Below are 24,948 nucleotides of genomic sequence, written 5' to 3'. Positions count from 1 at the left end.
TCCCACCTAGGGCCCCTCCCCTTCCCACCCCCTCCAGGCCCATAATCTGCCATGGGAGGGGGGGAGGTTGACATGACCATATATAGTTTAACAAATTAAAAAATAGATTAAAAATTGATTTCCACCCATTTGGGAAACCCAGGGCCCTCACAAAACCCTGGATGAGACTATGCCCACTTGTAACCATTACTACTCACCAGCCATTCCTAGCCCATTTTTGGCTTTGCATGGCATAGGCATGACTGCCACCGAACTAGGGAGAACAGTTTTATCAGTGCCATGGTGATCCCAAGGTGACCCAGCTGGCTGCATGTGGGGGAGCGCAGAATTGAACCCAGCATGCCAGATTAGAAGTCCGGACTCCTAACCACTACACCAAACTGCTCCCTTCCAATTCAGATTCTACATGATCTGTAGAAAAGAACATATAGACTGATTCTGCAACAGTGGCGCCACTCTGGGCTGCCGCTGGTGCATTGTGGGGGAGCTGTATGCTCCATCACTTCCCCCGACAGACACAGCTAGGGTGTGAGGGGCAGCAGTGTTTTTTAAAAATTATTTGCAGGAAAGTGGGATTTGTCCCTGCCGGCATGTTGCAGGTATCCACACAGGCCTGTGCCTGGCTAAGGAAGGTGGCGCAACAGAGCCCTAAAGTGCAGCAGCCCTGGGAGGGGGCAGGCGGGTGGCAATATCATGTGGAAGCAGGGATTAGCCCCACTGCCATACGAGTGCCTGCCTGGTCTCCCCCCACCCAGCACAGAATTGGCCACAGAGTGGCAGTCTGATTTGCTGGCAGGGGCTCATGGGAATTGTAGTGCATGAACATCTGGAGGACCACAGGTTGACTACTCCTGGTTTAGTTTACACACTTTCAACCTTTTAGGTCCGAATTATTTCCAGTTAGGCTTTTTGTTTTCTGTTCCCCGTAATATAACATTTCTCTCCCCTCGTCTTGTTTTTTGTTTAATCCCAAGCATGCCTAGAATTGCATCCCAAGTCAAAATTTACTGAATGTCCAAATGGCTTGCGCCCTGAGTACACAAGTCAGGAAAGGAAGAAATGCCTTCAAATACTTTTCCACTGGTCCTCTGTCGAACATGTTGAATCCAATGAAGACTCATCTTCAGCCCATCAAAAAGTATTTTATAGTTTTATTACAAAGCTTTTATTAAAAAAAAACAAATGCTCAGCACATTAACTCAAACTGGAATGACAAAAAATATATAACAATTGGGGTTTTTTTTGGCAAAGGCTGTGCCTTGACTAAAAAAAAATGGATACATCAATGCTCATTTCAACAACTGGCATAAAATCCCACTAAACAGGCTAACAAAAACAGATACAAATACAGAACAATTGAAGTAATAATAATTCAAGTGCTGGGCCTTTTATACAAGGAAATTCAGGGCGGGAGGAGAGGAGGAGGAGAGCTCACTGCAGTCAGATCTGATTAGGTTTGTTGGCTTCACACGCACAGAGGACATGAATGGGGTGGGATGGAATCAACACAGCTACTGACCAGCTGATTGGTGCAATTATAAGACTCCATATCCAGAAAATGAGGAATTATGCTACAACTATTAACTGAGGGGGGGAAAAAAACCCCACATACTCTTTCGATTGTTCCTCTTTAGTGAAAAAGAAAAAAAAATTAGGGATTGCCTTTTATTTTTTAAAAAACAAACAATAGATTCAAGACGTTTGATGCTTATTTCAAAACCACAAGGACAATAAAAATATACACCAACGAAATAACTAAAATATAAAAGCATTCAAGTTTTCTTTTTTAAAAGCTAAAGATTGATCCTTTTACACCGTTAAATAAAATTGGACTGTGCCTTCCTCAGCAAATCAATTCTGTTCCTTCTCTGCGAAGGGCCAGGATGGAAGCGGCCATTGTCAGGTCACACCAGTCTGCTGGCTGAAGAGTTTTGATGTTGACTCGGTCTAGACAAACGTGTGACATACAAATGAAGGAGTGCGTAAGGCGGAGGGAAGGCGAGAAGCTTCTCTGCGAATGGGGATAGATCTCAAATGGTCGCCTTGCTTTTTTTTAGGGTCTCAGTTTTAGGGGTCCGTGGTAGTGAAAAGGACATGGCAGTGATTGTCTTTATGGTTCAGTGTCTTTAGCAGTGACAATAGGGCGAGTTCAGACATCCGAGACATACTCCTTAGTGGTGGTCCGTGCAGGTGAAGGACATGCCTGGAAATTTAACAAGCTTCCATTTCAAGAAGGGGCCCTGATGCTGCTGCTTTTGCTTTGCACGTCGAAAAAGTGTTTCTCTTTCCACCTGCAAGACAGGAGAATGGAAGACACATTTAGACAAAAAAGAAACAAAAAATGTTTTTAATGCATTTATGTGGCACTTTAGAGAGTTACAAAAAGCTTTGAAGCACATTCGTTCTGTAATGCTTACAAAATAATGCTGAGAATTGGGCTTGTATTATCATGAAACTGTAGATGAAGTGGCCTGCCCCATGGCAACTAAACCCCCTGCCACTTCAGAACACCAAGGAGGAGAAAGAACCAGGTGGAAAATGGCCTCCCTAACAGTGGTTTAGGAATTTCCCTGTGCCGCTGTGGTCTCTAAATAAATAATTTAGTGCATTTATATACCACCATCCCCTAAGGCCCACGGTGGTTCACACGGAACGAAAACAAGAACAATACATCAAGCTCAATGACTATATTGAATGAAGGGCAACGGTAAATAAACAGAGAAAATAACATTCTAACAGAGCAAACACTAACAGGCCCATGGTTGGTCAGTTCAGGCATTTGGGTTCAAGGGAGGGAGGTTCGGGAGCCCAGTCTATGCTGTTTAACTTCAATTGACCTCAACCATATGCCTGGCGGAGGAGCTCCCTTTTGCAGGCTCTGCAGAACTCTACCCTTCAATCAGGAGTAACATCCTCTTCTCCCCAAACTCCGCCCTCTCCAGGCATCGTCCTCCAAATCTCCCAGCATTTGCCAAGGCAGTGCTGGCAACCCTAGCTTAACACTGGTTCTGCTGGCAGCTGGTCTCCAAGGTCAGAGATCTTCCCCTGCTCTGCTACCAAACCTCTTTTCAATTCCAGAGACTGTAGACTAAAATTGGGACCTTTTGCATGAATAGCATGTACTGCATGTTCTGCATACAGTAGCTCCGTTTTCAACAAATACCTTGCACAAATGAATCTGCCTTATATTGAGTCAGGCCATGTGTCCATCAGACAGTGGCTTTTCATGTTCTCTGAGAGGTTTTTCCTGTTGCCTAGTGTGTGTGTCTTTTAAGACGCAAGCAGAGGGAGTTTGCCATTGCCTTCCTCGGCAGAGTTGTCCTTGATGGTCTCTCAACCATCTATGGACCCAGCTTAGCTTCTGAGATTTGAGGAGATCAAGCTATACTATGCCTCCCCCAGTCACCTATTGTTCCTTTTTATTAAAGTTGCCAAGGCTGGAACCTTCTTCATACAAAGCAGGGGCTCTTCCACTAAGATGCAGGTGTTACCCAATTCACCAAAGAAACAGCCATAGAAACAATCTGCCACCAACTCAAACTTGACAATGCAGAAGACGGTATTAGAAGCCCCCTCCCCAACAAGTGCCCAGTGTCAAGCCCCAATGCTGAATGGCTTACACATTCTCCATCATGGCCTTTCCCTTCAAAATTAAGCAGTCGCTGGGGGAGGGGAGCCGAGGTCACCATATAATCTTAGTGAGCTGCTTAATAACGCTCCTGTTATATTTTACGCGTATGCCTAATGAAGCCTGATGTTTTTAAATCCACGTGCCAGTTCAATGATTTTTTGGAGTACATGTTCAGGGAAGGGGATGGCCGATGAATGTGAAGACAAGATCCTCCTGAACCTATTCACACAGCCACACATGTGAGGATAATGATATGGCAGTCTTCAAGCAAAGGTTGGATACACACTTTTCTTGGATGCTTTAGGGTGCTTAGGGCTGATCCTGCGTTGAGCAGGGGGTTGGACTAGATGGCCTGTATGGCCCCTTCCAACTCTATGATTCTGTGATTCTATGATTCTATGATATTGTATTTGCGCCCCAAGTTATTTAAACACAGACAATAATCTGGCTCTCTTCCCTTGCCAAGCCCTAAGCTTTGCAACCATTATTAGTGTCTATAAGAATACCAATGATTGCCAATCTAAGGGCAACTCCTCAGTCAAGTAAGCTGTGTAAGTAAGCCAGGCAGAGTTCTTCAGGTAAATCACTTCACCATGAACCATAAACACGTGCTGCTGATTGAGTTCACAGAGAGCATATATCCATTTGTCCACACATAACAAAGAGGAAACTTACACCTGTTCCTGTGTGTGTGTTTGTGTGTGTGTGTCCTGTCCCCCTCTCCATTTAAATCACCATGACCTTTCGAAATACAGTCAAGTGCCCCCCTGGAAAAGAACTGTTTTCAACCAAGGTGGTCGTCTGCAGCCAACTAATCTAATTCCTACTTCCTCATAAAGCTACCCTACCCCCAGGTTTTCTGGGTTTTTTTAAAGCATCCCTTGGTTTCCTGTCTTTTTATTTTTTAAAGCTGCTCCAGAAGACTGGGATCAAAGCGTCATGAAGGGTTTTACTTTTCCAAGGAGCATGAAGGAGAGGCCAAGCAAACAGCAAAGGAACACTGGAGAGAGCACCCTGCCGATTTATATTTACTTTGGGCCTTTTCATCCCAGAATTTCAAAGGTTTGGTCCAGGTTGCTCTTCCTGGGAAGGTTTTCCTCTCAGTCCTACATTAAAACATTCTGTTTCCTGTTGAGGAACGGCCTTGAGGCGCCAGGCCAGCGGTTCATAGCGGTCTGACAAGCCCTGCGATTCAGAACAACTCTCCCTTGCCAGGCAGGAATGCGTTCCTTGCCGAAGGAAATGAAATGCCCTTCTGTTGAGATGGTTCCCAGTTTCTCCACCACCACCGCCCTTTTCTCTTACCAGCAGTCTGTCTTTGAAGTGAGGAGGTTAAAATAATGTCCATGGCCTTGCTCTGGCCCTGTGTCCTCAAAGTGGACACCCTTTTCCCCCGTCTAAAAACAAGTAGCAAGTTTCTCTCAACACACCACTGGAGCACTTTTGGGACTTTTACGCCCGTTTTTTCCTTTGCAAGCTGAAAAAAGGCTGCCAATATTATTGCAGATTTGCACAGTGCAATGTTCAGGATTTGCTTTGTGCTGCTTCATTTCAGTTTTTCCTCTCGTTTTAATATCGCCTCTGAAATATTAGTGAGTTGGATTCCCTGATGGCAGGCCCTTTCACCAGCGGTAGAGGAGACGGTGGACTTTTGCGGACACCCCAATCCCTGCAGACCTCCTCCTGACTTTGCCCTCTTGTTGCTTCCAGTGAGCCTGTGCCCCCAGGAGTTGGAAGGCGTGCAGTGCCATGACTTCCAAGCTGATGCAGTGGTCCATAAAGTAAAAACATTCCTCATTGTAAAAAGCTTTTTTTAAAAATGAGTCCCAAGTCTCTGCAAGCATGATCTAAAAAACTGGAAGTTGCTTCCATGCCCTGCCAATAAGCTGATCAGAGTCTTAAAGGAATAGCTCTGGTGTTGCCTTACAGATATAAAACAGGTCAGGCTAGGATTCTTTTCAAGAAACCACAGGTATGTGCTTCAGAGACTGAGGACTTCCCACATCTAAGGCTTCACTGGAGGGCTGCAGCTGAAGTCTCGCCAAGCCAGGCATGCCCGAGCAAAGCCCAGCCCGCAAGTGAAGTCGGCGCAATCAAAGACTGCAATTACAGCTCCCTGGCTGTGGTTAGGCTTCAAAGCAAAGCACTGCAAGTCACATTTTGCATATGTGAAGCCTTGAGCCTGAGCCACAACAAGATCCGCCGTCTCTCCATTTATGCTATAGCGCAGATTCACCAGCCACGAGAAACGAGGAATCGGTCCGCAGAAATAAAAGGTGATCATTAAAAAAAAAAAAAAATGTTCCCAAGTGATAAGGTAGCATTTAAATTTTGGCATTAAGATGACTTGTGATATTCAGAGATCATAGATTGAGCTGATTCTACCCACCCCCCTTCCCCAGAAATGGCTGTTTTCTGCACTCTGAATTATGAAAAGGGGCATGTGAAGCAGAAGCCTGTTTTGTACCCAGGACCGTATTTTGTAGCTGTTTCACTTGGATTTGCTAGTGAATAAATAGGTCCTTTCTTGGGTCAAGGAAAACTTTCCTTATACCAGGAATCTGAGTTTGGACAACCACGCACTCTCTTCTAAGGAATACACATTGTAGTCTTTAGCTTCCCTGAGCAATCCACATGATTCAATTTTTATAGTAGAGGCTTATCAATAATCAAACATAGTCAGCATTTTGGGGCATTTCCTTAGCTATTGCTTACTCTTTTACATTTTTAAGAACTGTTACAGGCCAGCTTTTCTGCATCTTAAGAAAATTCTTTCCAACATGTCCTTATTTGTTATGCATTCCAGAGCAATAATATTTTACTGCCATCTTTTATGTCTTCCCTAGCTTGTTTTTTTAATCTTAAAAATCTGATGATTTAGGAGTGTCTCATGGGAGGTGGGGGAGAGAACTCGCTTATGTTGTATATTCCTTTTTAGTCACGTCTGCAGTTTCTAAAATGTTAATTAATCAATCTGGCAGGAACTGAAACTTAACTATATACTCGTTTAGTTTAGGCTACTTTGGTTCTGGTGTGCTACCGTAGCAGGGAAAAAACAGGAAATACTAAAGTTTGCCTTCCTTTTTATCTGTAAGACCATTTATGCACTGGGAACTTCACTACCCCAGCTCCCATACAGGAGCACAAATTGGGGGCGGATGAGGTGCACCGGGCCAAATGCTCCCCCCGTGTGGGTGTAGGAAGAGGTGGGACAACCTGCTATGACTAAAACTCCAGCCTGCAGCCTGGCATGAAACCTCCAGTGCGTAAACAGTTTACTTCTAAATTATTTTTAGAAGTACTTCTAAAGAAGTACTTTTAGAGGTACTTCTAAATTATTTTTATTTTAAAGCAGCTATATTGAGATTACAGTTGAGTACACCCTGAGAGCGTGAACAATTGGGGGTATAATTTAGAAATCTGATGCTCAAAATTCTCTCCCCAAAATTTTTAAAACTCATGAAAAAACCCTGCCTTTCATCCCCTACTGAGACCAAAAGCAGCTTACATCATTATGTTCCATTTTATTCTTATAACCCTATCTATGAGTTTGGTTAGGCCAAGAATGTGTGACTGGCATAAAGTAACCCAGCAAGATTCCATGGCAGAAGGACAATATGGACTTGAGTCTCCCAGATTCGTAGGTTTATCAGGTGTCCCATTGTGGCAAAAGACCATCTCTGTCAAGTGACTAGCAGCAGGTAACAGGAATAATGGCTTCCAGTAGAAATCTGGAAATGAGGTCACTGTGATGATCTAGGATGCCCCAAACTCTATGATAAAAACATAGAGTTATTGGGGGAAGGACCGACAACAACATACTGACTTCACTTCTGGATTTACATTGGAAGTGACATTGCACTGTTAGTGTGACATCCTCCTCCTTCCCTGTCCTGTTGGTTGCCAGCCAACATTGTCAATGGCTGGCAACCCTAAAGATCCTACCCCAACACACTAACCACTGTATAGTCTAGACCAGGGGTAGTCAACCTGTGGTCCAGATGTTTATGGACTACAATTCTCATGAGCGTTTGCTGGCAGGGGCTTATGGGAATTGTAGTCCATGAACATCTGGAGGACCACAGGTTGACTACCCCTGGTCTAGATCAGCCTTTTTCAACCTTTTGACTGTGGAGAAGCCCCTACAATAAATGGTAAGGCTTCAAGGACTCCCGGAAGTTATGTCAGCTGACCATGCTTCCCTGCCCCGCCCCTCGGAAGTGACACGTCACTGGAAAGTGACATCACACACACCCTCCTTTCCCTCCCTCCCCCCACTTTTGCTACAGCTGCTCCACCTCATGTAGACTGGAAAGAAAGACGGAAGCTGAGAAGTCAGCCCAGACCCCCGGATCATGCCACAACCAACTCCCTCCCCCTCTGAATTTTATACTCACGACTTACCCACCAAGCCCTCGGGGTGGAGGCTGCCAGTTCCTTAATTTGCAACCAAGTCCATTAAGGAGGACGGGAAAGCTGCAGAGCCCCTCCAGAGCTCCCATGGACCCCTGGGGGTCCACGGACCGCTGGTTGGAAATCCCTGGTCTACATTTTTAACAACTTACATATTTGGCCACACATCTAGCAGGACATAAACACTAATAATATTATGATGAAAACCTGGATATCTAGCTGAAAGGCCAATACATATAGTTTTAACAAGCCTTATCAAATGGTATCTGAAGGAAGTTAGTTTGAATGAGGCTATTTATACGGACTCTGGCTGACTCATACTATTTCCAGGTTAGAAATAAGTAACATGATCTTGATGGCATTATCGCTAGCTGAACCAAAAATAGCCCAGTTTAGTCAAGGCACATTAAGCTCAGTGGGTCCGGCCTATTGGAAAGGACTGGGTTTACATCGCTCTCACAGCAACAAGGACAGGTGTGGCAAGTCGACGTATTGGCAAAAGCCATTTTCCATCAGACACTCAACATTCAATCCCTACAACAAAGACTGCAACTGACCCTCAAGCCCCCAGTTGATCCCAGTATACAAGCATACTGTTGCTTGTACATGCAGAGGTACCAGTTTGGTGTAGTGGTTAGGAGTGCGGACTTCTAATCTGGCATGCCAGGTTCGAATCTGCGCTCCCCCACATGCAACCAGCTGGGTGACCTTGGGCTTGCCATGGCACTGATAAAGCTGTTCTGACCGGGCAGTAATACCAGGGCTCTCTCCGCCTCACACACCCCACAGGGTGTCTGTTGTGAGGAGAGGAAAGGGAAGGCGACTGTAAGCCGCTTTGAGCCTCCTTCGGGTAGGGAAAAGTGGCATATAAGAACCAACTCTTCTTCTACTTCTATCTGTAAATATGTGACACTTCTCCTTTGGACACTCTTGCCACAAAACTCAAGACAACTTATAATCTTTTTAATATCTTTCTCCTGGCACAGTAGCACTGGCACTAACTAGTAGCAAAAATAAATATGGTAAAAAAAACACCAACCCACACCTACATGGATTAAATCATTAAACAGATAATTAAAAGAGATGAGAGCTTACTTCCATAGCCTTCAAGTCACCCCATAAGCACTCTTAAATAGCTCCATTTTACAACCTCACCCAAAGCTCCCAGGAATATGTACTTGCATAACCCTTTACAGAAGGCCATTCCACAGTGGCAGCGGAACAAGAGACAAATCCTCGGCTTTAACAGGTAGCAATCCTTAAGAGCAAGCAGGCTGTTAGAAGACCCTGTTGTGAGGAACACAATTGCCATACAGGAAAATATAAGGGTCTTTAAAGGCTAACACCAGTACCTTAAGCTGGATCCCAAAACAAACTGAGAGCCAGTGAAGAGTCCTCAAGACTGGTGTAATGTCCTGATGGACTTCCGCATTTCTGTGAATCATCTTTGAGGACAGCACCACATATAGGGCATTACAGTAATCCACCCATACAACGTGGTCTGTATTCTTCTAAAATTAATTTTTATATATTTTTATATATTTTTTCATTAGACAAATTCATAGCAAACAGCTGGAGCATGCTAGAGCAGGGGTAGTCAACCTGTGGTCCTCCAGATGTTGGCAGGGGCTCATGGGAATTGTAGTCCATGAACATCTGGAGGACCACAGGTTGACTACCCCTGTGCTAGAGAATAAGTATAAGAAAGGATTATTGCTTTTATAAACTGCCTGTGAGCTTCCCTGGGCTATCTGTTTGGCCTCTGATGGCAACAGGACCATCTCCTTCCATATGCCCGTAAGCTCCAACTCTGGCAGCCATCTGCACACTGTCTCAACAGTTAGGGTGGCCTGTCTAGCATTGACTAGAGTCCAGGCCTTTTCTGTTGTGTCTCTGGCTCTGTGGAATGGGTTCCTTGAAGAAGTGAAAGGGAGCTCCATCCCTGGAAATCTTAAGGAGGTGCTGTAAGGCCTGCTTGTTTGCCAGAGTTTTTGAGGAGGTTTTATTGGCAGACATTGGGGGTGGGGGGAGATCTGAAGTTTATTATTTTATTTTTTGGCTTAAACTGAAAATTGTTCTCAACTCTCATTAAAACCCGCAAGGTGGGGTGGAAACGAAAACATTTTAACTAACAAACAGAAAGCTGTAGAAGACCTATTTGGTATGATCCGGCAAATAAATGTAGTGTCTTGAAGACCGACAATCTTGTGTGTGTGTGTGTGTGTGTGTGTGGGGGGGTTATGACATTTTGACAATTAAAGTTTATTTTGTCAGATACAAAACGTTGACTCTTGAAAGCTCATGTGCTGAATATCCTGTCAGGCTCTTAAGGCAGTATTGGTCTTGAATCTAGCTGTTCAACAGCAGACTCTGAAGCAACGAAAGCAAAGAAATGGAAGACTGTTTCCAAATGTTTGCATTAGCACTACCATAACATGTGCGTTGGGGACGGGGGTGGGTTAGTGTGCCTCTCAAAGCAATATAGTGGTGTTTTCCATTCCCCTTCTTCCCCAGCAGGTGTCAGCCTGCTATACAAGAAAAAAAAACATTGCGTTGTTCTATGACTTTATTATACTTTAATTAATGGAAGCAGTTCCTCAGTTTTTGCTGAGTGGAATGTTTACAGCATACTTCCTTCTGCACCTTAGGTTTCTTCTCAAATTATTAATAAAAGCATTACAATTACAGCTTACACTCAGCAATCCTGTGCTGTCACAACAAGCACAATTTTAATTTACTCATTTTTGTTGTCACAAGGCATCCTAAAACCTGAGCTCCTATATACAATGGAAATTAAGAACATTCAAAGAAAGATCCTACTCTCCCTTGACTACTTGTATGTCATGTAGTAGCTGGGCTTTTCTGATTTCCAAGATTCATTCCTATAATGATAAACCATAGTATATAATTGTATGTAAATCATATTGCATATTTATGAAACAGTCTTTACAGGTTGATTCACATAATATTAGTTTGGTAGTGTTTCTGTGTGACAGATAATATGGTCAAATGTTTACTAATCAAGATGCCCATTATAGCATATAATAAATGTTCTGAATCCACACAGATTCATCCTAATATTTGGGAGCAACTACAAATATCATTATCCCACAGCTATTCTGGTGCCTCACTGTCTAATGAGTCTCCAGGGAAGCCAAGTAGACAGTGTGATTCAGCAGATACACAAATACCTGACATAGCACTGTCCAACTAGAAATGTCAGTCTGTCTTCCTCAGTAGAATTGTCCTGACTGACACTTCTAAGTATAGCATTTTCCCCTTCCAGCCAATTGTTGTACCTTCTCAATGGCTTTGGGAGGGATTTCAGATAATGTACAATTCCTGTGCTTGTATGACCCACCCCCCCCTCCAACTTTTCCTATGTGGAAGAAGTGCCAGCCTGCAGTAAGCCAGAGAGTGGAGTGGGAGCTAGCAGGGAAGTGGGAGGGCCTGGGACTACAGGCCTGGGGGGGGGGAAGGCAGCCCCCGCCAGCACTCCCCGTGCCCTGAGCAGCCTTCTCTGCAGCCTTGCCAGGACTGCCCAGTTTGGAGGGGATGGAGGGAGCCTACCCCTGCCAGCTCGCCTCCAATCCTGAGCAGTCCCAGGCCTCGGCGAAGCTGTTTGTGTTGGGGGGAGGGAGCCTGCCCATGCCAGCATTCACCACACCCCAAGCAGCCCTGCGGTGATCTCGCCAATCCTCGGTGGGCCTGCCCAGGTCAGGGGGGGAAGGCTAGTATACATTGTATTTTTTGTACAATGGGCTTTTCTGCTAGTTACTAACTACGGATGTGTAGTGGTTAAGAGTAGCAGTTTCTAATCTGGCAAGCCAGGTTTGATTCCCTGCTCCTCTACATGCAGCCAGCTGGGTGACCTTGGGTTTGTCACAGTAATGATAATGCTTTTCTTTCAGAGCTGTAATATCAGGGCTCTCTCAGCCCCTCCTACCTCACAGGGTGTCTGTGAGGGCCTTTTACTGTCCTTTTCCTGCCTTTTTTTTTTGCAAAAGAAGAATTGGTTCTTATATGCCGCTTTTCTCTACCCAAAGGAGGCTTAAAGCGGCTTACAGTCGCCTTCCCTTTCCTCTCCCCACAACAGACACCCTGTGAGGTGGGCGAGGCTAAGAGAGTCCTGAGAGTTCTGCTCAGTCAGAACAGCTTTACTGGTGCTGTGGGGAGCCCAAGGTCACCCAGCTGGTACATATGGGGGAGTGCAGAATCGAACCCGGCATGCCATATTAGAAGCCCGCACTCCTAGCCACTACACCAAACTGGGAGACCTGAAATCTTCAGCATCCATTCACACAGCAATTTTACATTCCTTATATACATACATAGCGTCAACATGGTAATTCATGGAGAGGGGGAGTTAAAAAGCTGAGTGGTATGGGTGCCTGAGTTTGCTGGCTAGCAAAGCACCGAGAATGGCCAAAATGCTGTTGTGGAGGATAAGAACAAGAGGAGGCTGACAGAAGGAACCATGGAGACCCAAACAAGCGATGCTGCTATTGTCAAACCCAAACAAGCCATGTTGCCATTTTGCAAAGGATGAACAGCAGTAGATGGTTCCTCTTGAGGCAGGAAGAACAGGATGGGTCTGAGGGAAGATGCCCTGAGGGTGACAGCAGCAGACAAGCAGGTTGGAGGGCCGCACAGAAAGAGGGCCTCAGGCTGGGGACCCCTGCTCCACACCATTAAAGAATGAAAATTCCTTTGTAAGTATTCTGCAGATATATAAAGATACTTCCAAAGATAAGTTCATTATTTAAAAATGACTCATTTGGTCCACAGTTGTGATAAGCTGTCAAATTCAGTGTTTTCAAGGTTATAAAGTTTAACATGATTACCAACTATATCATTACTTCTAAGAAACAGTTTGTCCAAATAATATGTTCTCTCTTGTCTACTACAAATATGTTCCGTTTCAATTATTTAGTGTTCCCTACTTCTCAGATGGCAAACACTAGGCTACATGAATTAAGGTAGAAAAGTGCAGTAGTTTATAGCTTGTTTCCTTTTTCTTAAATGTTGCGCATATTTACAATTCTATGTTTAGTAAATTTTATATTTCTAAATCCCATAAATATGCCCAAGTGTACAGTTTTGTATGCCCTTACATATACTACAGCAGTACAGCAGCAAAATAAGTTTATGGTTTATAAACAAAGGAAGTAACACACATATATTTATTTTGTTGTTTTCTAAAGTTTCCATTCCTCTATCCATAACTTGAGAGTTCAAAATTTCCACAAATTTTATCTCTCTAGAGAGAGGACTCTTCTGTTGTGGCCAAAGCAAAGGAGCACATACAGCTACCCCACCGGATTACAGAAAAGCAGTTTCTTTAGCAGGAAGGAAGAAACTCAAAGACATTCACAACTGCATTGTCTTGCCTCTCCATGATCTACAAACTGTCTTATATTGTTCTTACAGTCCCATATTGTTCTTTCCCCTCTTCCAAGCCAATTAGTTATATTAAAAAATTATATGTTCCCTCTCCTGAGCCTCTGGGGAAGGCGGTATATAAATATAATAAATTAAATAAAATGCTTATTTGAAGCAGTTTAGAGATTAGGTTTTACTACAATCCTAAGGTGTCATGAGCTGGATCTAAGGTTCAAAGGTTTAGAATGAGAGTAACCCAAATAGCAACAGAAAGAAATGGGGGAGGAACACACACATACACACACACACACACACACACACTGGACATCTAGTGGACCTTTTCCATCTGCGTTTATACTGCTAAATTTGACCTAGAACCCACTTTCATACAGGAGAAACTTCTTCATCTTGTTTTCCACTTGAGGCCAGTTATAACCGCTGTGTCTAAACCGTGCCAAAAGAAAAATCCTGAACTTTGAACAAAATTATGAAAATCAAGCCAATTTGCACATATCTCCTTTTTGCATAATTTATCCTATTTCCAAGATTCAGAGGAATTTCAGAACACTGGGATTTTGGGGCAGATGGCACTGAGGGAGAGAAAACAATGGAACTGAGGTTGATGTTAGCTTCCCAGCAAGGTCAAAAAGACAAGCAATAGCAGAGTAGTCGGGAGCTATCCAGGAAGTCTAATGCCTTCCTCCCTGGCCATTCAATCTGGATTTCATCTGGTTTCTAAACTTAGGTAAAGGTAAAGGTATCCCCTGTGCAAGCACCGAGTCATGTCTGACCCTTGGGGTGACGCCCTCTAGCGTTTTCATGGCAGACTCAATACGGGGTGGTTTGCCAGTACCTTCCCCAGTCATGACCGTTTACCCCCCAGCAGCAAGCTGGGTACTCATTTTACCGACCTCGGAAGGATGGAAGGCTGAGTCAACCTTGAGCCGGCTGCTGGGATTGAACTCCCAACCTCATGGGCAAAGCTTTCAGGCGGCTGCCTTACCACTCTGCGCCACAAGAGGCTCTAAACTTTCTAAACTTAGAGGGCTGTTATTTATATTATCAATGCGGCAGGCCCACACATATCGTAATAGTCTTTGCTCATTCATTGTTGAGATCTTCAGAGAACAGCTTCTCTTACAGGATGGTACATTTTCCCAGCACCCAAATGCCAATCAGCTGCAGCTGGAAAAAGACACAATCTCTCTCAGGCTCTACTATCTGGAGCCAGATGCAATGACTGCAACATCCATTTTTCTTGAAAGAGACCCATGATATCACTGTTTGAAGAGAAGGGACTGCCTTCTTGTATTATTACATTATGTAGGGCACCTTTGCTATTCTGATCCATTCTGACCAAGCCTATTCTCATGGCAATAGAAACTAAGCAGGTTTCTTGTAGAAAATACAGGGAACTGAGGTAATCACTGCCTACTGGGAACATAATGTTTCAGGGAGTGAGTATACAAATAGCTTCTCCAGTGATGTTTCTGTTTAAAAAGCTGGTTTGCTTTTTAAAATCGGAAGTCTGGTTAGATAGAACGCGGATGTCAAAGCATTCTATTCAAGACAGCCAGCGGAGAATCTATCAGGGCTAGGCCAAAAGTGGAGAAATTTGTACTAATCCCCAACATTAGCATATTTAATGCTAGAACAAATGTAGAAGTTTGTACCTAAGACCCTGAAAGAACAGCCTGCAACAGCTTTGCTAGTAAACTTTGCTAGTAAGCTAGGCAAAAGATGAGGATTTGCAAACATACCAGTTAACATCTACCATTAAGCTTTGACGGGAAGCATCAAATCTAACACTTCTTGTTTTTCGCAGACATTTAGATTATTCTGATATCTAAGTTTTGGAGCTAGAGCTACTCAACCAACACTTGGTACAGTGGCAAGAGAAACAAAGTAGCACATTGAAATAAAAACCTACTTCTGTGAATATGATATTCAAATGGAAAAATGTATCAGAGACTCAAATTAATCATCCCCTTGCCCAGAGAGCACTAGGCAAGTAGTAATTAGCTCAAATTAACTCAGGTAATAAGAAACCATTCTAGTTTCTTTTTAATGATGATTTTTGCATCACACTGCTGACCAGAATGGTTTGACTGCTTGGTGAAACCATTCTAGTGCATCACAGGTAGACTTACAGCTACTCAGTGAGGTATGGTCAGATTGTATGGTGTAAATTTAAGGAGGGAAAAGTTAGAAGCCAAAGACACAGCCGGTATAAAAACCATCAATCACAAGAGCATTCATTTGAGGAGAAAGCACTTCCAAAATGTGTGCTGAAATCAGGTTTTGTTCAAGAGCTTAAAGCAGGAGAGACCTACAAATATCTTATTTTAAAATTTAGCAGAAAGGCTTTTAGAAATATTCTTACCATGCTTCAGATGTAGGCAGCTGTCATTCTTGGGGCTGCACCTGTAGAAGATTGTTGTTCTTTAACAAATTTCCAATGAAGAATTTTTTTTCCACACTCCAAATAAAAAGAGGTCTTATGCTAGAACAGTATGCCGATTTGTTTCCTCTGCCTTTCATGGTTCTTATACCAGCCATTTTGTGTTTAATAAAAATATAATAATTATAAAAAGTGAAAAAGACCTCACTGATGCTTTGAGCCGACCTCCTAGGCAGCTGTTTTGAGTGTACCATCTTTTCTTTTTCTTTTAAAGAAGTTTACAGAAATCCCAATGAAATATTCCCAATAAACCTACAAAGTTCATACACTCACTGTGGAGGAGTAAACGTATGGATTAAAATATCATGCCATCTATTTCACTGGCCAGAAGCAAACGTTCTCCATTATTCCAGAGGTCAATGGGTCAGAGACTCACTCAAAACACTTACAAGTGTCAGGAAAAAGACTCCCAGCTGCTGCTTGTTGAAGCCCATGCCAGGGTCAGCGGAATCAGTGGACAAGTAAATGAGTTGCCATTTGTTGTTATTGGTACTTCCCATATATGTAGTCACAAGGAGGTGGTGATTCAGCAGCTGCTCAAAAACATTTTGGGTTGCCAGGACCACTACTGAACCTATAAAGGTTACTCCCCCCTCACTCTGTGGTCTAGCATGGCTTTGCCCAACAGCAGCTGGGAATTACTCCTACACTCACAGGTACTACCAAGCAGTCTTCAGCCATTGTGACCTCTAAAGGAATGGAGTCTGTTCTCTTCTTCCAGATTCTGAAAACAGGTGGCGTGGAGCTTGATTCCACACATTCCCTCACCATGAGAGTAAGACTCATAATTTGACACTCTGCTTGGTGTTAGAAGGCAAGGCAATGAAGACAACCAATAAAAGAATTAACACAGGACTCCGTATATCCATCATGAAGCTGTTTCTGTAACAGATCTTATGTGTGACGTTAGAATGAAGCACTGACACAAGATTTGGACACATACGTGGTATCAAAGCCAGTTATGAAACATACCTGATGCTGACTCTTGTAGCTTCTCTCTCTTCCTTTTCTTTTTCTTTCCCTGCACAGAGGGAGATATAAGAGACCATTAAAAACCCTGTATCACCTCTGTGGATGGGTGACAATAAAGCAAAAATATGTTTTGATTTGTTATGATCCTCCAGTTCTTTTGGACAGTTCTTTCCTGCGTCCCAATAATCTTCCCAGCATAGAAGGTCCTTTACAAGGCTGAATCCTGCTAACTTCACTCAACTCTAAGGAACAACTCTATGAAACTGATGGTTGCTTTTGGAACAAATTCAAGTACTTAAGAGGATATTACAGATGTTTTAGGGGACTCTTATCACCCTTCCCCTCAGTATCAGAAACTTTGAAGGACACCTGCCAGAAAGAGTCAATTCTAACTATATTGATCATTAGCTGAACTAACAATTGGGAGGTGGTATGGAAATCCAATAAATAAATAAATAAATAAATAAATAAATAAATAAATAACTATGGTAATATATGAAATCATGTTCAACTTCTGGATCTGTTGTGTGTTCTTAGTCTAGACATGCAACAAGTGGGGTTGAAATGGTAGATCTAATAGTACTATTTTTGACTACAGTTGGAAGGATCACATTCTTCAAAGTTTTTCCAATTAATATTTTTTTTGCTATGGAAGAAACTAATTATAGTATGTGAAAAGTTGTGCTAGAAATTCTCTCACCATTGGGCTATTTTTTTTTATTTGTAAGGATTTTTCACATTAAACGGCATTTTAAACAAATGTTACTCTCCACTCACTTGCAATCTGAAATAGTACCATTCATTTAGCAACCTCTAAATCTACCTAATCTGCAGTACAAGTGGACTAGGCCAGAAAGCAATTAGAGAACCTGCAAGAAATGACTTTGCTGCAGGCTGTTTTCCTAGGATCCTAACATAATGTTCATGCCAACTTTAAAAGCAACTTGTGCAGGATTTACTGAAGGAATGCTACAAACCACAATTCTGAGAGGTGGCAGCTAAATATCCAATTTGCCTAAAATTAATAGATACTACTTTATCTTTATTTAAAATCCCTCTTTTTACGAAAATTCCATACTGATTACTACCAAAGGATTTTGTATGAAAGTTGACCAAGAAATGCATCATTTTCCATTACTTCACCAGATGTTCTGAGCACAACTTCTCAGTGTTCATATACGCAACTGGAAGGAATACAGATATGATAAACAGAATACAAATGGTTGGGATACTATCACTTTCCCTTCTATTTTAGAATCATTTATCAAGGTGGAACAGCATTTTCAAAGAGCACTGAATCTAAGGATATTCAAAAGGGGGTGTTGAATAGTTGTGGGGTGATACCAAAGAGACTTTTCTTGAAGTTTGTTTTAAAGGCAACTCGTTTATGGGTATAATCTACTGCTGAATGAAACTTTCATGTGTGTATGAGACACTTTAGATCCTCAAAACAAAGAATTAGGCCTGGGATTAAGCTTCTCTTTGAATTCTTTATTTAGAGGTAATCATGGCACATCCTTACCTATCTCCCTTGCAAACAGTTATTCAGGAGTCTTCTGTATGGAATTTTTTTTTAAGAGAAACTTTTCAAGTGTAAATGACAACTGAGTAGTTTTACTGTAGCTGAGTGATAATTAGATTTTCTGTTAAGAAGTCTGCTTTAAGATTTACAATTTGAAACAAAAGCTTATTATTGGGATAACTGTTACATACTTTGAAGTTCCCACAAATCTTCTTCAAGCTGGATGTTCACTATAAAAAGCAAGAAAGGAAATGGGGCGAGGGGAGGGTAAGACAGAAAGAGAAAGAAAGAACACTTTCAGTACATGATGGAAAATGCCCAAGGTTTGCAGCTTGTAGCCTTTTGAAATCAAGAGCAAGAGGTACTTCAGATTTAGATTAGATGGCACTGGGTGCAAAAACAGACATTGAATCACTAGAGGCCTGTGGGCTACAGAAGGAAAAGTGACCAGTCTCAATTTAAAAGGCTACAATCTGAAAACTTTAGACTTTTCCATAATGATCTGGAATACTTCTGTCCCCCTCCCTATTTTCTTTCTTTTTGCATTGAACATCTAGTCTCATGAAATATTCTGTATGCCTGAAAGCTTGTTCATTATTCCATTAAAAATTTGGTTGGTTCCAGGGAAAAGATATTACACGGCTGCTGTTTGGGGGATTCTTTTCCTTGACAGATCCACCTGGCTACCTACAATTTTTAACAAGTTAAACATATAACTAGCTATTTAAAGCTTGCAAATTAAACTTTTCAATGCTTACTTCAAAATGGATTTATGACAAAAATTTGATTTGATTCAAGTCCAGACATGAAATTCACCCCACACCCTATTTCTACTGTTGTGGGTTAAGACAGAGACCATATGAGTTTTACGGTAACCCAAAAGAGCTTCTACTAGAACAGATGTTGCCATAGATATGTATTAACCATATGATGAACACATGTCAGAAGAGTGATCAGATGGAGGACAGATGTGAGGCCAGTGCACCAGATGTTTGCAAACCATCTAACACTGAAGTGCCATTTTGATGTATTTACAACAGGGAACAAAACTGGATCAGAAATATATCCAGAGCTGGCTGTTTAAGATATGGAAATGTTATTTAAGCAGGTCGGAATGTAAGACAGCTTCTCAAAGCAGACGCAAGGCTAACAGCTGGATCTCACATGGTACCTGTTCCCTCACTTTCTTCCTGTTTCAGCTTCAGAGACTCTTAACTGAATAAAATATAAGTGAGGTGCTTACGTAATTGTCCCTTGCAGACCAGCCTGGATAGAGCTGCATGTGTAGTTGCCTTTCTTTCCGAGCTAGTTCATAATATTTAGCTTGTTCTTCACGGGACAGTGCGTGCCACTGCAAATAAAAGTGAGAGAAAGAGTCAGTGTTGTTACTACACTGCACATAAGGCCACCTAATGGGCAGCAAAGATCTAATTGGTGAGTGGAAAGCCACTCCAGTGATTGCAGAAGTTCAACAGGTCACCAACACCAAGGAAACAGGACCACAAATTACAACTGAAGTGAGTAGACGGATTCATGGCTCTCATCATCATTGCTGCTATACGCATGATTGTCTCATTACTGTGTTCAGACCTCATTGTCCAGGAAGTTTATGATCAAAGAAGAATCTCACTGATAGTTTTTTTTTCAGTGACATCCTGTGCTATTACACCATGACCTACATATATGTGTCCATGTGCTCTGGACCCCCAAGCTGCTATCCAATTGCTTCCTTACCCTGGCAGTTCTGTTCTAAGCAGGAACTTGTTATCAAGATTATTATACAGAAGTGGATACAGCACAGCACAGATTTTAATAACTCTGCAGAGTTCAAACCTTTAAACTTTTGACTGTTAAAAAAATAATGCCACAAGATTTGCTCTTAGACGGTAAGGTGAACAAGGTGAGTTTTTCCATATGACATGATAGGAAGGTCAACCACATTTACTTAGAACGAAAGCACCATCAAATGCATTCCAATTAAAACTAGGTTATGAACTTTTACAAAGTCAAAATATTACAGGACCTACAAATCTACCCAGCCCCAGACAGCCTAGGACAGAACCTTGCTGATTACTTTTTTGGACAAAGCTGTTATATGGACACTGGAAATGTGTGTCAATTGGTAGGTGAGATACCTAAAAAAGGAGATTGGGGAGGGGGGGGGGTCATGTCTCAGTGGCTGAACATTTGCTTTGCAAGAAGAAGGTCCCAGGTTTGATCCCCAGGATCTTCAGTTTAAAACATTGGGTAGGAGATGATGTGAAAGATCTCTGCCCAAGAACTTGGAGAGCTATTGCCAGTACGAGCAAGCAATACTGACCTTGATACATCACTTTGTCTGACTCCATCTAAGACAGCGTCATGTGTGCACGTAAGATAAGGACTTAGAATAAGGCACAATACTAGTAGTGAGAAACATTTCTATTCACACTATGATAGGATGGTTATCACTGTTTTTACAGTTAAACTCACACAAATACATTATTAAAGAACTGACACAGTTAACATCCCACTCCTAATTAACTGGCAGTCAAGGCACTGTTCTAGGCTGCTCCAACACAAGACAATTTTAGAGCAAGTGAACAGTGCTTCTTTCTCACACACAGACACAAACACTTACATAAACACACCCTTCCCTTCGCCACAGTGACTCCTGCCCCTGCTCCCAAACAGCAGATCATATTAGCTCCATCCCCTACAGCTGCCTCTCAGCTGTTTCACAGCAGGAAGCAAAGAGAGAAGCTTGCTTCTAAGAGCCAGACAGTGGGCAGGGGGGGAGGAGAAGGGCCGGATGAAGCACAGAAGGCACATTGAAAGGTTCCTGGCTTTTGCAATGCAATTAAGAGTCTGGATTTCAGGGGAATTTCTTTCCGAACATTAGATTATCCGCTCTGCATTTTAGCACTTTTAAGTTGTGTGATTCTGATGAATCTGCCATGATTGTCCAACATACGGTGAGGATCTCCCATCTTTGGCACTTCCTAGTTTGTTTATTTTAAGTTGCTCATTCTCACTGATAGACAATTTTAAATATGCAGAGGTTTAAAGTATGATTTCATCAAGCTGAACAGCCTAATAGTTTTATAGCCCAAGGGTTTTGGAAACATGTAGCATGGCTAACATTGTCTTCTAGAACTTTGCTCAGACAGAGCTTTTATACATTTCTTTGATGAGTTCAGAGCTGAATGGGTTGCTGCCATGGGGATTTCAATTATGTCCCTGCCATTCAGCTTGTGGCAAGCCAGTTGTGTACCATCTGCCACCCTATCCAAGGTTGGGCTTTTACCAGACCCTTGCAAATGCTAGAGAAGGGATATTTGATGTGGCATGCCAGCAGCCAAATCCTCTAATGCAGCCAAATGACCTTGAGCCGAAGAGGCAAAAGTTTTTCCGGTGACTGCCATGGACTCAGAAAGCAACGCAAGTGATCCATCTCTACACAAGTGTCATCTATACACAAACTACTCTATAAATATCACATCTGCCCAATGGAGTTACTAAGCATATGATCCACATCACTGGTGCAGACCATGGTCCATAAAAAGGTATGCATGCCTTCTCACCGTTATCCCCAACAGAATCCTCAAACTACACTCTAAACCAGGGGTAGTCAACCTGCGGCCCTCCAGACGTCAATGGACTACAATTCCCATGACCCCCCTGCCAGTGTTTGCTGGCAGGGGGCTCATGGGAATTGTAGTCCATGGACATCTGGAGGGCCGCAGTTTGACTACCCCTGCTCTAAACTCTCATAATAAAAAACATAAAATTAACAAGAAATAAATGCAATTACACTCTCAAAAAATGTTATGTCAAAGCTCTAAATAGTTTTTCAAATACAGAGCGACATTTGGGGTTTCTGCAAGGGCAACTATCAAGAAGTAACAAAACTCAGAAGTACGTGGGTGAGTGCATGGCGATTTGCTTCATGGTCGTGCTCTTGATCCACAGCTGTCCCACCCGGATACTGGCCTATGTTCTATCCTAAGTGTTAAATTATGAGACTAATACAGTATTCCATGAAGGGCATAGGAATTACTTTGGCAGACAAGAGGCAATTGAAGTTTTAAATAATGAAGAAAGCTGTCAAAATACAGACAAGCGTTTTAGCTAATTCACTGTTTGTGAAAGTCAGAGCAGGAATTTTCCTTCCTATGACACATTTGGACAGAAACATAATCAAACACACAGACGGTGCTTTGATGGAGCCAAGCAATAAACTTCATGGTATTCCTTGCAAATAGAACCCTAATCACTCTGACGCCAAACCCCATTTTAAAAGCCAAGGGTTTAGGTAGCTGGCAAGCACAGCCCAAGCTAAAGAGAATGAAAACCCAGCCTTAAAGAGAAGGTTTCAACTTGTAAATAGAAAAGAAAATTACACGTAACGACAATATTTTAAGACTGATATCCTGTTATGAAAGTCTTGAAGGAATAAAAAGGAAGGATCCACTCTAATTAGTAACTTTAGCATCTGAGACATGATTTAAATCTACCTCCTTCAAAAACTTTCAAATGCTACAATGAAGAACAATGCATAGTTGATTATAGATAAACTGGTAACAGAATATCAATGTGCCATTCCCAATAGCTGACAATTCTATCCAGGATTGATTACAACACAAGGTAAAAATCATATAGATATGCTGCAGACCCAGATTAGTGAGTGTGACCTCTGCAGAGAACAATTCCCTGGCTTGCTGGAGAATAGCCTGCCTGACTCTTTTCTAACTCCTGTTTTACACTGGAGTCCAGATAAGCCTGACCTTAATTATACAAGGCATGCCAGAAAGATCCTTGCATGTGCACTCTACCCTGAAAGTGTGCTTATTCCAGTGTCACTATGTTCATGCGCTTAGAAAGTGGAACCTGCTCTTCCTTCTTCAAACTACTGCCGCATCTATCACCTATTTAATTCTATCATCTATTTAATTATTCCAGGTGCCAGGTCACTACAGCACCTAGGAATTTTATTACAGCACCCATGATTTTCAGCAATGATTTTATTGTCTGTCTTTGTACAAAGTACAAAAATTATCTGCCATTTCACAAAAGAATATGACCCAACTAACATATCTGCATGAATATGCTGGCACTGATCTTTAAAGCCCTGTATAGCTTAGGACCACCTACTCCTGTACGAAGCTATCCGACAACTATAATAATCTTCAGGGGCTCTGCTTCAGATGCTTCCATCTTCTGCAATTAGATGGATGTCAACCCAAGAAAATACCTTCTTGGACTTTAAACCAAAGTTATGGAATTCCTCCTCAGGCAGGTTCATCCTCTTTCATCGCTGGAGTCTTCTCTATTTGTCTGGGTACTCAAGTACTCAACTTCCTTCTTGTTTGTTTTTCATTATTGATTTTATATACATATATGGTGTTCAGAGCCTCTTGTGGCGCAGAGTGGTAAGGCAGCAAGCATAGTGTCTGAAAGCTCTGCCCATGAGGCTGGGAGTTCATTCCCAGCAGCTGGCTCAAGGTTGACTCAGCCTTCCATCCTCCCGAGGTCGGTAAAATGAGTACCCAGCTTGCTGCTGGGGGGTAAACGGTAATGACTGGAGAAGGCACTGGCAAACCACCCCATATTTAGTCTGCCATGGAAACGCTAGAGGGCGTCACCCCAAGGGTCAGACATGACCCTTTACCTTTATGGTGTTCAGGCAATGACAAACCAACTCTGAACATCTCTTGCCTTGAAAACCCTATGGGATCACCATAAGTCAGCTGTGACTTGGTAGTAAAAAAAAAAAAAAGCAAAAGTTTGTTTGAATGGTTGTTCTCAACTGTCTGCCACCTTGAAGGCACTAATTTAGGTGGGAAAGGCAGCATACAAATGTTTTAAATTTTAAAAAAATTAATGTATGAAACTACCTTATAGCATCAGACCATCTAGCCTTGGGACTACTTCCTCTGAATGCCAATAGGTCCCTAAGGAGTTTCTGGAGTCAAAGCCTAGGCCTAGATGGATGCAGAGCTCATGGTCTACCACTTGACACCAGGGCCTAGACTGCACACAATAGATAATGCACTTTCAATGCACTTTAGAAGTAGATTTTCCTGTTCCACACAGGAAAATCCAGCTGCCATGTTGAAAGTGCATTATCCTACGTGTGGGCCCAGGCCTATGGCATGCCAAAGAAACACAGCTGTATTTTAAGTTGGCATATCAAACATCAGTTCTACTGGCTAATTAATTATTGTATAGCAAATGCCTGACAGAATAGGTTGCCTAGCTGCATTCGAAGGAACAGGAGAGGGGCATAACACGTTATGAACATTGTACTTGCATACACCCAAATACACGTGTTGCTCTGCCATACCCTTCTGCCGAGAATCTGGTTGATAGCGGCACTTTCTTTCAGAGTACACTCTGCTACGACGTTTGCTCTCATCTCTTTCATGTATAACATGAAAGCATTCAGAGGTTTCTTAATGTGAGGTCTTTTGGGCTCTTGTTCTTTCCTCTGTTCATGCTGAGGCTTCCTGAAGGTAGCAGGAGGAAAGAAAACACAGAAAGAGGACACTTGTTACCATTACCAACTTAAGTACAAGGGGGCGTGTT

General features: G+C 42.5%; 2 protein-coding genes across 9 annotated transcripts in view; one reads left to right on the top strand and one right to left on the bottom strand.

Moving 5' to 3' along the window:
- The window catches only part of RPL34 (ribosomal protein L34), a 305,621-nt gene that overhangs the window by 17,559 nt on the left and 263,114 nt on the right, over positions 1-24,948 (top strand). The gene's annotated exons all lie outside the window — the stretch shown is intronic.
- Positions 1,132-24,948, bottom strand: part of LEF1 (lymphoid enhancer binding factor 1) — a 106,036-nt gene continuing 82,219 nt past the window's right edge. For 4 of the 8 annotated variants that reach the window (XM_077300642.1, XM_077300644.1, XM_077300647.1 and 1 more), the window contains 4 exons: positions 24,707-24,869; positions 19,625-19,732; positions 16,860-16,908; positions 1,132-2,291 (listed from right to left, as the gene is read on the bottom strand). In XM_077300642.1, coding sequence (XP_077156757.1) covers positions 2,212-2,291; positions 16,860-16,908; positions 19,625-19,732; positions 24,707-24,869 — 400 coding nt within the window. In that variant the 3' untranslated portion in view covers positions 1,132-2,211. Of the gene's footprint in view, positions 2,292-15,809; positions 15,851-16,859; positions 16,909-18,572; positions 18,612-19,624; positions 19,733-24,706; positions 24,870-24,948 lie in introns of all 8 variants that reach the window. The other 4 variants (XM_077300643.1, XM_077300645.1, XR_013224880.1 and 1 more) reach the window with 3 other exon arrangements.

This window comes from Paroedura picta, chromosome 10 (genome assembly GCF_049243985.1).
Source record: "Paroedura picta isolate Pp20150507F chromosome 10, Ppicta_v3.0, whole genome shotgun sequence".
In the NCBI taxonomy this organism is placed as follows: Eukaryota; Metazoa; Chordata; class Lepidosauria; order Squamata; family Gekkonidae; genus Paroedura; species Paroedura picta.
Note: the sequence above shows the minus strand (reverse complement) of the source record. Positions and strands in the feature narration are given on the sequence as shown.